We start from the raw sequence: 14144 nt of genomic DNA on the forward strand, positions 1-14144 counted from the left end.
GTGTGCCTTTTAAAAATCATTTTACTCTTAGGTGCCTTCTTTTAAGCACCCTATTTGAAAATAATGTCAAACTTACAAGTTATAGGGATAATGCAAATTACTTCCATATATTCTTAAAAACCCTAAGGATTACCAAAGTATAATTGACATACAAAAAATTGTACTCTTTAAACATTTTTTATTGTGAAATATAACGTATTTATAAATTTCAAATACAGTTTATCAGGTAGTTATAGAGCAAATTACGAAGTATAGTGTGGGTTACAGTTCCACAATTTCAAGTATTTCCTTCTGGCTGTTCTAATACACTAGAAACTAAAAAGAAATATCTATATAATGATTCAGTAGTCATAATCATTTGTTAAATCATAACTTCTGTGTTACAACTCCTTCCTCTCATTTGATCATTTTCTCATTCTTCAGGGATATTTGGGCAATGACGATTCTAACTAATTCATGTTGAAAAGGGGCATCAACATTATAGGGTAGGGGAATGCAGCTTGTTGATGTTCTTAGAAACCGCTAAGTTTCAGGACTTTTCTGGCCTAAGAACGATCTGGAGGTTTTAATTTTCTGGAAAATAATAAGTAAAACTTTTATAGAGTCTTAGATAGAACCCTGGGTTTTCTTTAGGGTTTTCAGGAATATTATTGGTTGGGGCTTGACATACCTGGCAATTTGTAATAACGGGCTGAAGCTTGCATAACAGTAACCTCCAGAATGACCTTTCGACTCTACGTGAAATCTCTTAGCCACTGAAACCTTATTTTGTTACATTTCTTTCGCCCTTTTTGGTTAAAAAGGCATTATGAATCCCATGATGCCAGGGCCAGGCTTATCTCTGGGAGTTGTGTCCCATATTACCAGGGTGACTTCCATTCCTGAAAGTCATGTCCCAGGTAGGGGGGAGGGTAAAGAGTTTATTTCCAGTTTGCCTTAGAGATAGGCCACATCTGAGCAACAAGAGATTCCCTGGGAGTGACTCTTAGGTGTAAAAATCTGCACATATTTAAAACTTAAAATTTTGTAAGTTTTGACATTTGGACACCTATGAAACCAGCACTATGCTCAAGATAATAAACATATTCATCTCCCAAAGTTTCCTGGCTACTACCCTCTCTAGTCACTTCCTCCTACCCTTCCCTTTATTCCCAGGCAACTCATTATCTACTTTCTGTCAAGGTAGATTAGTTTGCCTGTATTTTTTAGAGTTTTATATAAATTGAATTATATTAGCATGTCTTTTTTTTTTTTTCAGGGGGAGGTCAGTCTTCGTTTACTCTGCATAGTTATTTTGAGATTCATCCAGGTTGCATGTATCAATAGGTCATTCCTTTATTGCTGACTTTGTTCCATTGTATGGATTTGTAATTTGTTTATCTGTTCACCTGTTGATGGACATTTGGATCATTTCCAATTTGGGCTATTGCCGAAAAAGTTACTGTGAACATTTTATGTACGAGTCTTTATAAGGACACGTGCTTTATTTCCTTTGGATAAAGACCTAGGAATTGAATGGCTGGATCATATGGTAGATGTATGTTTAATGTTTAACCTTTAAGGGTCTGCCAAACTGTTTTTCAAAGCAGCAGTGTGTGAGAGAGTTCTGGTTTTTCCATATCCTTAATAGTTATTGGTATAGTCAGTCTTTAATTTTAGGTATTCTAGTAGGTGGGTAGTGGTATCTCAATATGCTTTTAATTTTCATTTTCCTAATGACTACTGTTGTTCAGCATCTTTTCATATAATTACTTCTTTGAAGTGCCTGTTGAAATCTTTTGCCCATTTTTTAAAAAATTGTTTTTACTATGTTTAGAGAGTTTTTTTTTTTGACAAACTTTATTGTGTTTTATTTTTTTATTTTTTTATTTTTTTAATCTTCATTTTATTGAGATATATTCACATACCATGCAGTCATACAAAACAAATCGTACTTTCGATTGTTCACAGTACCATTACATAGTTGTACATTCATCACCAAAATCAATCCCTGACACCTTCATTAGCACACACACAAAAATAACAAGAATAATAATTAGAGTGAAAAAGAGCAATTGAAGTAAAAAAGAACACTGGGTACCTTTGTCTGTTTGTTTCTTTCCTTCCCCTATTTTTCTACTCATCCATCCATAAACTAGACAAACTGGAGTGTGGTCCTTATGGCTTTCCCAATCCCATTGTCACCCCTCATAAGCTACATTTTTATACAACTGTCTTCGAGATTCATGGGTTCTGGGTTGTAGTTTGATAGTTACAGGTATCCACCACCAGCTACCCCAATTCTTTAGAACCTAAAAAGGGTTGTCTAAAGTGTGCGTAAGAGTGCCCACCAGAGTGACCTCTCGGCTCCTTTTGGGTTCTCTCTGCCACTGAAGCTTATTTCATTTCCTTTCACATCCCCCTTTTGGTCAAGAAGATGTTCTCCGTCCCACGATGCCAGGTCTACATTCCTCCCCGGGAGTCATATTCCACGTTGCCAGGGAGATTCACTCCCCTGGGTGTCTGATCCCGCGTAGGGGGGAGGGCAGTGATTTCACCTTTCAAGTTGGCTTAGCCAGAGAGAGGGCCACATCTGAGCAACAAAGAGGCATTTGGGAGGAGGCTCTTAGGCACAACCATAGGGAGGCCTAGCCTCTCCTTTGCAGCAACTGTCTTCCCAAGGGTAAAACCTGTGGTAGAGGGCTCAACCCATCAAACCACCAGTCCCCTATGTCTGTGGTCATGTTAGCAACCATCGAGGTGGGGTAGGCCAATACCCCTGCATTCTCCACAGGCTCCTCAAGGGAGCACTACATCTTTTTTTCCTTGTTTTTCTTCTTTATATTTTTTTAACTTTCCCTTCTTTTTTTTTTTTTTTTAATCTTCATTTTATTGAGATATATTCACATACCACGCAGTCATACAAAACAAATCGTACTTTCGATTGTTTACAGTACCGTTACATAGTGGTACATTCATCACCGAAATCAATCCCTGACACCTTCATTAGCACACACACAAAAATAACAAGAATAATAATTAGAGTGAAAAAGAGCAATTGAAGTAACAAGGGAGTAAGAAAAAGACAACTAACCTAAGATAACTGCTTAACTTCCAACATGTTCCTACTTTACCCCAAGAAAGTTACCTAATATAGCAACATTTCTGTGAACTTGCTCCTACTATATCCATCAGAAATTAACAGACCATAGTCATTCCTGGGCATCCCCAGAACGTTAAATAGCTTATCTGTTCTTCTTGGATTATTGTTCCCCCTTCCTTAATTGCTCTCTATTGATAGTTCCCCTACATTCTACATTATAAACCATTTGTTTTACATTTTTCAAAGTTCACATTAGTGGTAGCATATAATATTTCTCTTTTTGTGCCTGGCTTATTTCGCTCAGCATTATGTCTTCAAGGTTCATCCATGTTGTCATATGTTTCACCAGATCGTTCCTTCTTACTGCCGCGTAGTATTCCATCGTGTGTATATACCACATTTTATTTATCCACTCATCTGTTGAAGGACATTTGGGTTGTTTCCATCTCTTGGCAATTGTGAATAATGCTGCTGTGAACATTGGCGTGCAGATATCTGTTCATGTCACTGCTTTCCGATCTTCCGGGTATATACCGAGAAGTGCAATCGCTGGATCGAATGGTAACTCTATATCTAGTTTTCTAAGGAACTGCCAAACTGACTTCCAGAGTGGCTGAACCATTATACAGTCCCACCAACAGTGAATAAGAGTTCCAATTTCTCCACATCCCCTCCAGCATTTGTAGTTTCCTGTTTGTTTAATGGCAGCCATTCTAACCGGTGTTAGATGGTATCTCATTGTGGTCTTAATTTGCATCTCTCTAATAGCTAGTGAAGCTGAACATTTTTTCATGTGTTTCTTGGCCATTTGTATTTCCTCTTCAGAGAACTGTCTTTTCACATCTTTTGCCCATTTTATAATTGGGCCGACTGTACTATTGTCATTGAGTTGTAGGATTTCTTTATATATGCAAGATATCAGTCTTTTGTCAGATACATGGTTTCCAAAAATTTTTTCCCATTGAGTTGGCTGCCTCTTTACCTTTTTGAGAAATTCCTTTGAGGTGCAGAAACTTCTAAGCTTGAGGAGTTCCCATTTATCTATTTTCTCTTTTGTTGCTTATGCTTTGGGTGGGTATAAAGTCTAGGAAGTGGCCGCCTAATACAAGGTCTTGAAGATGTTTTCCTACATTATCTTCTAGGAGTTTTATGGTACTTTCTTTTATATTGAGATCTTTGGTCCATTTTGAGTTAATTTTTGTGTAGGGAGTGAGGTAGGGGTCCTCTTTCATTCTTTTGGATATGGATATCCAACTCTCCCAGCCGCATTTGTTGAAAAGACCATTATGACTCAGTTCAGTGACTTTGGGGGCCTTATCAAAGATCAGTCGGCCATAGATCTGAGGGTCTATCTCCGAATTCTCAATTCGATTCCATTGATCTATATGTCTATCTTTGTGCCAGTACCATGCTGTTTTGGCAACTGTGGCTTTATAATAAGCTTCAAAGTCAGGGAGTGTAAGTCCTCCCACTTCGTTTTTCTTTTTTAGAGTGTCTTTAGCAATTCGAGGCATCTTCCCTTTCCAAATAAATTTGATAACTAGCTTTTCCAAGTCTGCAAAGTAGGTTGTTGGAATTTTGATTGGGATTGCATTGAATCTGTAGATGAGTTTGGGTAGAATTGACATCTTAATGACATTTAGCCTTCCTATCCATGAACATGGAATATTTTTCCATCTTTTAAGGTCCCCTTCTATTTCTTTTAGTAGAGTTATGTAGTTTTCTTTGTATAGGTCTTTTACATCTTTGGTTAAGTTTATTCCTAGGTACTTGATTTTTTTAGTTGCTATTGAAAATGGTATCTTTTTCTTGAGTGTCTCTTCAGTTTGTTCATTTCTAGCATATAGAAACATTACTGACTTATGTGCATTAATCTTGTATCCCGCTACGTTGCTAAATTTATTAGCTCTAGTAGCTGTATCGTCAATTTCTCAGGGTTTTCTAGATATAAGATCATATCATCTGCAAACAATGACAGTTTTACTTCTTCTTTTCCAATTTGGATGCCTTTTATTTCTTTGTCTTGCCGGATTGCCCTGGCTAGCACTTCCAGCACAATGTTGAATAACAGTGGTGACAGCGGGCATGCTTGTCTTGTTCCTGATCTTAGAGGGAAGGCTTTCAGTCTCTCACCATTGAGTACTATGCTGGCTGTGGGTTTTTCATATATGCTCTTTATCATGTTGAGGAAGTTTCCTTCAATTCCTACCTTTTGAAGTGTTTTTATCAAAAAGGGATGTTGGATTTTGTCAAATGCTTTTTCAGCATCTATTGAGATGATCAATTGATTTTTCCCTTTTGACTTGTTAATGTGTTGTAATACATTGATTGTTTTTCTTATGTTGAACCATCCTTGCATGCCTGGAATGAACCCCACTTGGTCATGGTGTATGATTTTTTTAATGTGTCTTTGGATTCGATTTGCAAGTATTTTGTTGAGGATTTTTGCATCTATATTCATTAGGGAGATTGGCCGGTAGTTTTCCTTTTTTGTAGCATCTTTGCCTGGTTTTGGTATTAGATTGATGTTAGCTTCATAAAATGAGTTAGGTAGTGTTCCATTTTCTTCAGTGTTTTGAAAGAGTTTGAGTAAGATTGGTGTCAGTTCTTTCTGGAAAGTTTGGTAGAATTCCCCTGTGAAGCCATCTGGCCCTGGGCATTTATTTGTGGGAAGATTTTTGATGACTGATTGGATCTCTTTGCTTGTGATGGGTTGGTTGAGGTCTTCTATTTCTTCTCTGGTCAGTCTAGGTTGTTCATATGTTTCCAGGAAATTGTCCATTTCCTCTACATTATCCAGTTTGTTGCCATACAGTTGTTCATAGTATCCTCGTATAATTTTTTAAATTTCTTCAGGATCTGCAGTTATGTCACCTTTTTCATTCATTATTTTGTTTATATGGGTCTTCTCTCTTTTTGATTTTGTCAGTCTAGCTAGGGGCTTGTCAATCTTGTTGATCTTCTCAAAGAACCAACTTTTGGTGATATTTATCCTCTCTATTGTTTTTTTTGTTCTCTATGTCATTTATTTCTGCTTTAATCCTTGTTATTTCTTTTCTTGTACTTGGTTTAGGATTGGTTTGCTGTTCATTTTCTAGCTTCTTCAGTTGATCCATTAGTTCTTTGATTTTGGCTCTTTCTTCCTTTTTAATATATGCGTTTAGTGCTATAAATTTCCCCCTTAGCACTGCTTTTGCTGCATCCCATAGGTTTTGGTATGTTGTGTTCTCATTTTCATTCGTCTCTATATATTTAGCAATTTCTCTTGCTATTTCTTCTTTAACCCACTGATTGTTTAGGAGTGTGTTGTTTAACCTCCAGGTATTTGTGAATTTTCTAAGTCTCTGCTGGTTATTGACTTCTAATTGTATTCCATTGTGGTCAGAGAATGTGCTTTGAATAATTTCAATCTTTTTAAATTTATTGAGGCTTGTTTTACGTCCCAGCATATGATCTATTCTGGAGAAAGTTCCATGAGCACTAGAAAAGTATGTGTATCCTGGTGATTTGGGATGTAATGTCCTGTATATGCCTGTTAAATCTAATTCATTTATCAGATTGTTTAGGTTTTCAATTTCCTTATTGGTCTTCTGTCTGGTTGATCTATCTATAGGAGAGAGTGATGTGTTGAAGTCTCCCACAATTATTGTGGAAACATCAATTGCTTCCTTTAGTTTTGCCAGTGTTTCTCTCATGTATTTTGTGGCACCTTGATTGGGTGCATAGACATTTACGATTGTTATTTCTTCTTGCTGAATTGCCCCTTTTATTAGTATGTAGTGGCCTTCTTTGTCTCTCAAAACATCCCTGCATTTGAAGTCTATTTTATCTGAGATTAATATTGCTACACCTGCTTTCTTTTGGCTGTAGCTTGCATGAAATATTTTTTTCCATCCTTTCACTTTCAGTTTCTTTGTGTCCCTGTGTCTAAGATGAGTCTCTTGTATGCAACATATTGATGGTTCATTTTTTTTGATCCATTCTGCGAATCTATATCTTTTAATTGGGGAGTTTAATGCATTTACATTCAACGTTATAACCGTGAAAGCATTTCTTGAATCAGCCATCTTATCCTTTGGTTTATGTTTGTCATATTTTTCCCCTCTGTCTATTAATATCCTTTATTGTACCCATACCGAATCTCTTTAGTACTGAACCTTTCTCCAAGTCTCTCTGTCCTTTCTTTGTTTCTCTGTCTGTAGGGCTCCCTTTTAGTATCTCCAGTAGGGCAGGTCTCTTGTTAGCAAATTCTCTCAGCATTTGTTTGTCTGTGAAAAATTTAAGCTCTCCCTCAAATTTGAAGGAGAGCTTTGCTGGATAAAGTATTCTTGGCTGGAAATTTTTCTCACTCAGAGTTTTAAATATATCGTGCCACTGCCTTCTTGCCTTCATGGTGGCTGCTGAGTAGTCACTACTTAGTCTTATGCTGTTTCCTTTGTATGTGGTGAATTGCTTTTCTCTTGCTGCTTTCAGAACTTGCTCCTTCTCTTCTATGTTTGACAGTGTGATCAGTATATGTCTCGGAGTGGGTTTATTTGGATTTATTGTATTTGGAGTTCGCTGAGCATTTATGATTTGTGTATTTATGTTGTTTAGAAGATTTGGGAAGTTTTCCCCAACAATTTCTTTGAATACTCTTCCTAGACCTTTACCCTTTTCTTCCCCTTCTGGGACACCAATGAGTCTTATATTTGGACGTTTCATATTATCTATCATATCCCTGAGGTCCATTTCGAGTTTTTCAATTTTTTTCCCCATTCTTTCTTTTATGCTTTCATTTTCCATTGTGTCATCTTCGAGGTCACTGATTCGTTGTTCAACTTCCTCTAGTCTTTTACTATGAGTGTCCAGAATCTTTTTAATTTGGTCAACAGTTTCTTTAATTTCCGTAAGATCATCCATTTTTTTTATTTAGTCTTGCAGTGTCTTCTTTATGCTCTTCTAGGGTCTTCTTGATTTCCTTCATATCCCGTACTATGGTCTCATTGTTCATCTTTAGTTCTTTGAGTAGCTGCTCTAGGTGCTGTGTCTCTTCTGGTCTTTTGATTTGGTTGCTTGGGCTTGGGTTATCCATATCATCTGGTTTTTTCATATGCTTTATAATTTTCTGTTGTTTTTGGCCTCGTGGCATTTGCTGAACTTGATAGGGTTCTTTTAGGATCTGTAGACCAATTGAAGTCCTTATCTCTAATTTATCAGATCTACAGCTTCGTGGAGTACACTTTCTCTAACTAACCAGCAGGTGGCGTCCACGAGCCACCTGTTCTCCACAAGCCAGTTCTCCCCTGCTTAGCCTTTTTGGTGAGTGGGGGAGTGAGTCTTGTGGGGTCCAATTGGTGTACCAAGCTTGCGTGTGTAGTTGGTGTTGCCTGCCCTGTATATGGGGCGTGTTTCTGGGCAGTCAGGGAGGGGGGGTGGCTCTAACAATCAAATCTCCCTGGTGATCCTAGAGTTTTAAAGCTGCTGCAATAGTCTAATCCTTCAGTTCAGTCCTGCCACAGTTTGTCTCTGCCACTGACCCACAAGTCCTTGGTATTGGCGTATGGCTCCTGAGACTTGCAAGTGGGCCCCTCTTCCAGGCCGTGCACCCCGGGTCCTCTGTTGAGGGATGACTGTGCTATGTCACAGGGGAGTGCCGTCCCCCCAGGGCAGCTCTGGGCTGCTGGGCTGTGTAGGGAGGCTCCCAGTCTGCTGAAATGATGGCTGAATGGGGCTTTGTTAATTCACACTGCTCTACCTTCCCAACTCTGGGACAATCAGCTGAGGTTGCAGGGAAGGCTAATGTCCACGCCCAGTTTTGTGGTGTGTGCCTGTTATTTGAAGCACTTCCGTCACACTGGGTTGTCTGGGGCAGTTCTGGGCTATGGGGCTGGCGATGGGCAGGAGTGTTTCCTGTCCACCAGGATGATGGCTGTGAGCGGACACTCCCCTTTTCTTGGGAAGTTGTGGTGTTTAGTGAATTTTCTCAGCCACTGGATTATTGCGTTTTGTCTCAGAGCTCTCCTAGTTCTGCTCTTGACTTGACCTGCCCAAATTGCAAGTCTTTGAAGCTTTCTGTATTGGGCTTCTTAGAGTAATTGTTTTAGAAAAAGAAAAAAGGATTTAAAAAAAAAAAAAAAAAGGGGTCCTCCTCAGAGATCTAATGGGTTATTGAAATGCTAAGAGACAAAGCAACCAGGGCCATAAAGGAAAGGTCCACAGGGCAGAGAGATCAGCTTTTCTTCGGGATTTGCATATGCGCCTCAGGGCCCTTCCCCTTTCTATGTTCACCAGAACTCCAAATATCCTCCACTTTTATTTTGGAGTTTGTCGTGTTGTTTTTTTTCTCTGTGCCTGTCTCCTCTCTGCTGGGCTGGCTGCTCTCAGATTCTCTGGTGTCTGGTCTCAGTCTATCTATGGTTGGAGTTTGGATCAGTAGAATCAGTTTCCAATAAGGGCTGCCACTGCAGTTCTCCCTTCTGCTTCCCGGAGCTGACAGCCCCTCCTCCCACGGGACTGAGCCTGGCAGGGAGGGGCGCGGGTCCCCTGGCCGCAAAAACTTACAGATTTCACTGATCTCAGCAGTTCCACGTTTTCATGAGTGTTGTGTGAAGTATGCCCAAAGTCAGATTGCTCTGTGGTGTCCAGTCCACGCAGTTCCTGGCTTTCTACCTACTTTCCTGGAGGAGTAACTAAAACATACAGCTCACCAGTCTGCCATCTTCGAGAGTTTTTAAATATATTCTGGATACAAATCCTTCATCATATTTATGATATGCATATATTTTCTCCCAATCTCTGGCTTTTCTCTTAACAATGTCTTTTGAAGAGAAGCTTTTCATTTGGAAGAAGTCCATTTTATCAGTTTGTTCTTTGATGGATCATGCTTTTGGGGTCGTAGCTAGGAAATCTTTGCCTAACCCAAGGTCACAAAGATTTTTCTCTTATGTTTTCTTCTTGAAGTTTTATAGTTTTAGATTTTACATTTAGGTTTGTATTCCACTTTGATAGAATTCCTGCACACTCTTGACCTAGATTCATCAATTGTTAACATTTTGCCATTTCATTTGTCACTTTCTCTCTAGTGATACTTTTTTTTTTTTTAACAGAACCATTTGAGAATAAGTTGCATATATCAGATTCTTTTACCCCAAATACTTCAGGGTGTGTTTCCTAAAAACAAGAATTTGTATCTTACAGTGCAAGATCAAGTTCAGGAGGTTTAACAGTGATATCATACTATTTTTAATCCACAGTGCATATTCCAGTTTGTCAATTGTGCCAGTAATGCCCTTTATAGCTTTTTTCCCTGAGGTTAGGATTGGATATTACATTTAGTTTTCATATCTCTTTGATCTCCTTCAAGTTGAACAATTCTACAGTCTGTGTTTTTCATGCCATTAACAGTCTTGGATAATGCAGGCTAGTTGTTTTTATAGAATGTCCATCGATTGGGTTTGTCTATTTTTTCATGATTAAATTCAGATTTTGCATTTTTTTTTGGAATGCTCCAAAAGTGATTTGTTCTTTCAAGGGTATCACATCTGGAGGTACATTATGTCCATTTGCTCTTTATTGGAGGTTATAATTTTGATTTCTGGTTAATGTGTTGCCTGGTTTCTCTACTGTATAATTATTATTTTTCCTTTTTAAATACATAATTTATGAGAAGATACTTTGAGATTATGTAAGTATCTTGTTCATCATCACACCCTCTCTCCTCCCTGAAATAGCAGCCATTGTGTTTTTCTAGCTTGAATCGATTATTGCTATGGTGGTTGCAAAAGGGTGATACATATTTTTTAACTTCATTATTTTTTCTATGTTTGTTGACATTATACGGTAATAAGGCAGGGCTTTTCCTTCTCCCCTGTTCATTTATTTATTATCAGTATGGTCTCATGGGGGTTTCATATATTCTTTTATTTTTTATTGTTTTGAAATAATTTTAGATTTTCAGGAGAATTGCAAAGGTAGTACAGAGTTGCCATATATCCCTCCCATGACTTTCTCTAATGTTAATATCTTCCATAACTGTGGTGCATTTATCAAAACTTCATTGGCACAGTACTATTAATTACAGACTATATTTGGATTTCCCCAGTTTTTGCATGAGATCCTTTTGTTTTTTGTTCCAGGGGATTATATTGCATTTAACTGTCTTGTCTTTTTAGTTTAGTTTCTCAGTCTTCCCTTGTCTGTCATGATCATGACACTTTTGAGAAATAGTTACCAGGTACTTTGTAGAATGTTCCTCATGGGAGTTCTATTATTTTAATAAGTGACTATGATTTGTCTCTACTGAGAACTTTGTTAGAAAACAAAGTTAAAGCACCTGCCTCTTGAGCCTTACCCTGCCCCCCTTTACTCTTTTCCTGCTCTCCAACCCCATGTCACACTCTAGCCACACTCAGTTTCTTTGTCTTTGCACTCTTCCACAATGCCGTGCTCTCTGACTTGCAGGGTTGGTTCTGTTATCCTGTGTAGAACACTCTTCCCACCTTCTCACCCTTTATCTGGCCAATGCCTGGTCACCCTTCTATGTGAAGTTTGTTGTCACTTTCTTTATTAACCGTGAGCCTACGTTAGCTTCTGTTCCATGTGCTGCTGTAGTATGCTGTTCTTCCCTGTCTTAGCTCATTTTGTTGGTTTTACTTATCTGTCCTCTCTGCTATACTGTAGGCTCCACTAAGGCAGGGACTGAAGGTTGTGTTCACCTCTGTATATCCCTATAGGGTTTAGCAAAGTGCCTGGTACATAGCAGCACTCAAGTATTTGAATGAATGATTATCCTGAGATTTAATGGAAACTAGGGATTGTGGTCCAAGTCCTCAAATATTCCACCATTTAGAGGAATTTGGAACGAATATGACATTTGAGAGGCTAATTAAATTAGTATAATTTATGTAGCAGATATTTTGCAGCCGTTATAACTTAAGATTGTAAAGACTATGGAGCAGCCTGGAAAAACACATACACAAAAAACTTGAATATCTACACAATGATTATTGCTATTTAAATTTAACCAGAAATGGTTGATTTATTGATCATAAGATTTTTATTCTATAGTACAGAAATTGTAGGGTAATACGATGTGGAATGCAAATGCACATAGATTTTAAAGATAAAACATTATATGTGGAAGAAATTCCATATATTTGGGCTTCTTTGGGTGAAATTCATGCTCACTCTCTCTGGGTATGGGAGCTTTGTTAGGGGAAGTTTGAGAAGTGCTTTCTTAGGCATTTAATGAAATGATGCATGTGAAGTGTTTAACACTGTCCTTGGCGGTTGGTAAGTGCTAACATGCTGCTTATGTATTTTATTGCCCTGTAATAACTCTTCCTAAGTGATTACTGTATATTAGTTACTGAAAGCTTCTAAATTTTATGCTTGCTTAGAAATTTACTTGTGGCATATAGACTTTCTGAAAAAAAGTACTATTGCCTTAAACATTTTAGTCACTGTGCAGTTGCACATTGAGTGTATTCACGTTTGCATTGATGTGTTAATTTGCAGTCAGGCGCAATCATGACTGTCCTCGCAGCTGTCTGCACCAAGATTCCAGAAGGGAGACTCGCCATTATCTTTCTTCCAATGTTCACTTTCACGGCAGGGAATGTGAGTATTTTTATGAAGTGACATTCTGGGGACTGTGGCGATACTTTTGCATTGCCTGAATTCTTGCCCTTAAATTAGAAATGTCAATGCTGGAGGAATCAAAGTTGTACCAGTTCTGTTCTCTCTTGCTGGCTTTCAGGCCCTAAAAGCCATTATTGCCATGGATACAACAGGAATGATCCTGGGATGGAAATTTTTTGATCATGCAGCACATCTTGGGGGAGCTCTCTTTGGAATGTAAGTCTGAGGGTAATTGATTGCTAAAACTGCTTCCTGGGGTCATCTCCCTATCCATTATAAATAGTAGACCCTGACCTGGTAAGGCAGTTAGCTGATTGAAAGAGGGGCAGGTGACATTGGGAGGGCGGGAAGCCTGCATAGGGTTTGTTTTGGCCTTACTCAGTTTTACTATGTGAGGTGGGATGTGAGAATGGCAGCCCTGTCCCCACCTCAGTCATTGTTGAGAGAATCAGTTGTGCCTTTATCCTGCTCTTAACCTCAGATTACTCCAACTCCTGGACTGTCACTATTTCCAGCCCCTCTTAGATACTGGCCCTGACCTCCTTTCCCTATCACATGCCTTTTTACCCTCCTCTGACCTGCCTGGTTCCCCACTGACCCCCATCTTACCTCTGCTGCACAGACTGCCAAGCTAGCAGAGTAATTTCTCTGCTTTCAATGACTGTGTGGTGATTGCTGTATGGCTAGGGTAGAGGCCAGGGATCATTCAACAGCATTGACCACCATCCTAGTTACTTCGTGTTATGCTATTATTACCTCCATTTTACTGATGGCAAACTGAGGCTCAGAAGTGATCTCCTCCAGGCCAAATAGCCCCCAAGTGGCAGAGATTTAACCCTAGACCCAAAACCATTTCTGCCATGTCACACTACACTGAGGAAAGTTGGCATTGTGGTTACAAGATCTTCCATTTGTGCATCAGGCAATGGACTTTCGCCTATGACACAGTAGTTCGGTAGTGACCCTGTCACAGAAACTTCCCAGTGTAAGGCTCAGGACTCAGTGAGCCTTGTCCGACTGTGAGAGCCCCTTCGGCAGAGTTGTCCCGTCTGATGCACTGGATTCCCTGATAACCTATCCTTTTTTGCGTAAATGCTGATTTTGCCCTTAACTTTGGTTTTTACTTCATTTCATGACAGTGGAAAACTTAAGTTTTTTTATTAAAAAGAAAAAGAAAAGAAGAAAGTCTATTCTAGGTGGAGTAGTTTTGCCTAGTAGGCGGTGGAACTAAATGCCATTATACCATTTATAATTTTCACTGATGATTAAAGAATAGCATATGTGATTCTAGTTTTAAAAGCAGCACATTATAAATAGTAGAGCCTGACCTGGTATTACAGTATGAGAAATATAATGACTTATTAAAAGGGATTTTGTTTTATGAACTCCAAATTTATCTGGATCCTTCCATGTTGACTTAAAGGGTCTTTTCCCTAGCTGG

At 38.7% G+C, this 14144-nt stretch overlaps 1 protein-coding gene across 2 annotated transcripts in view; it reads left to right on the forward strand.

Moving 5' to 3' along the window:
- The window catches only part of PARL (presenilin associated rhomboid like), a 77609-nt gene that overhangs the window by 52371 nt on the left and 11094 nt on the right, over window positions 1-14144 (forward strand). For both annotated transcript variants that reach the window (XM_037839583.1, XM_037839578.1), the window contains exons 8-9: window positions 12581-12682; window positions 12822-12919. In XM_037839583.1, coding sequence (XP_037695511.1) covers window positions 12581-12682; window positions 12822-12919 — 200 coding nt within the window. The remainder of the gene's footprint in view (window positions 1-12580; window positions 12683-12821; window positions 12920-14144) is intronic.

The sequence above is a fragment of the Choloepus didactylus genome, chromosome 1 (genome assembly GCF_015220235.1).
Source record: "Choloepus didactylus isolate mChoDid1 chromosome 1, mChoDid1.pri, whole genome shotgun sequence".
Taxonomy (NCBI): domain Eukaryota; kingdom Metazoa; phylum Chordata; class Mammalia; order Pilosa; family Megalonychidae; genus Choloepus; species Choloepus didactylus.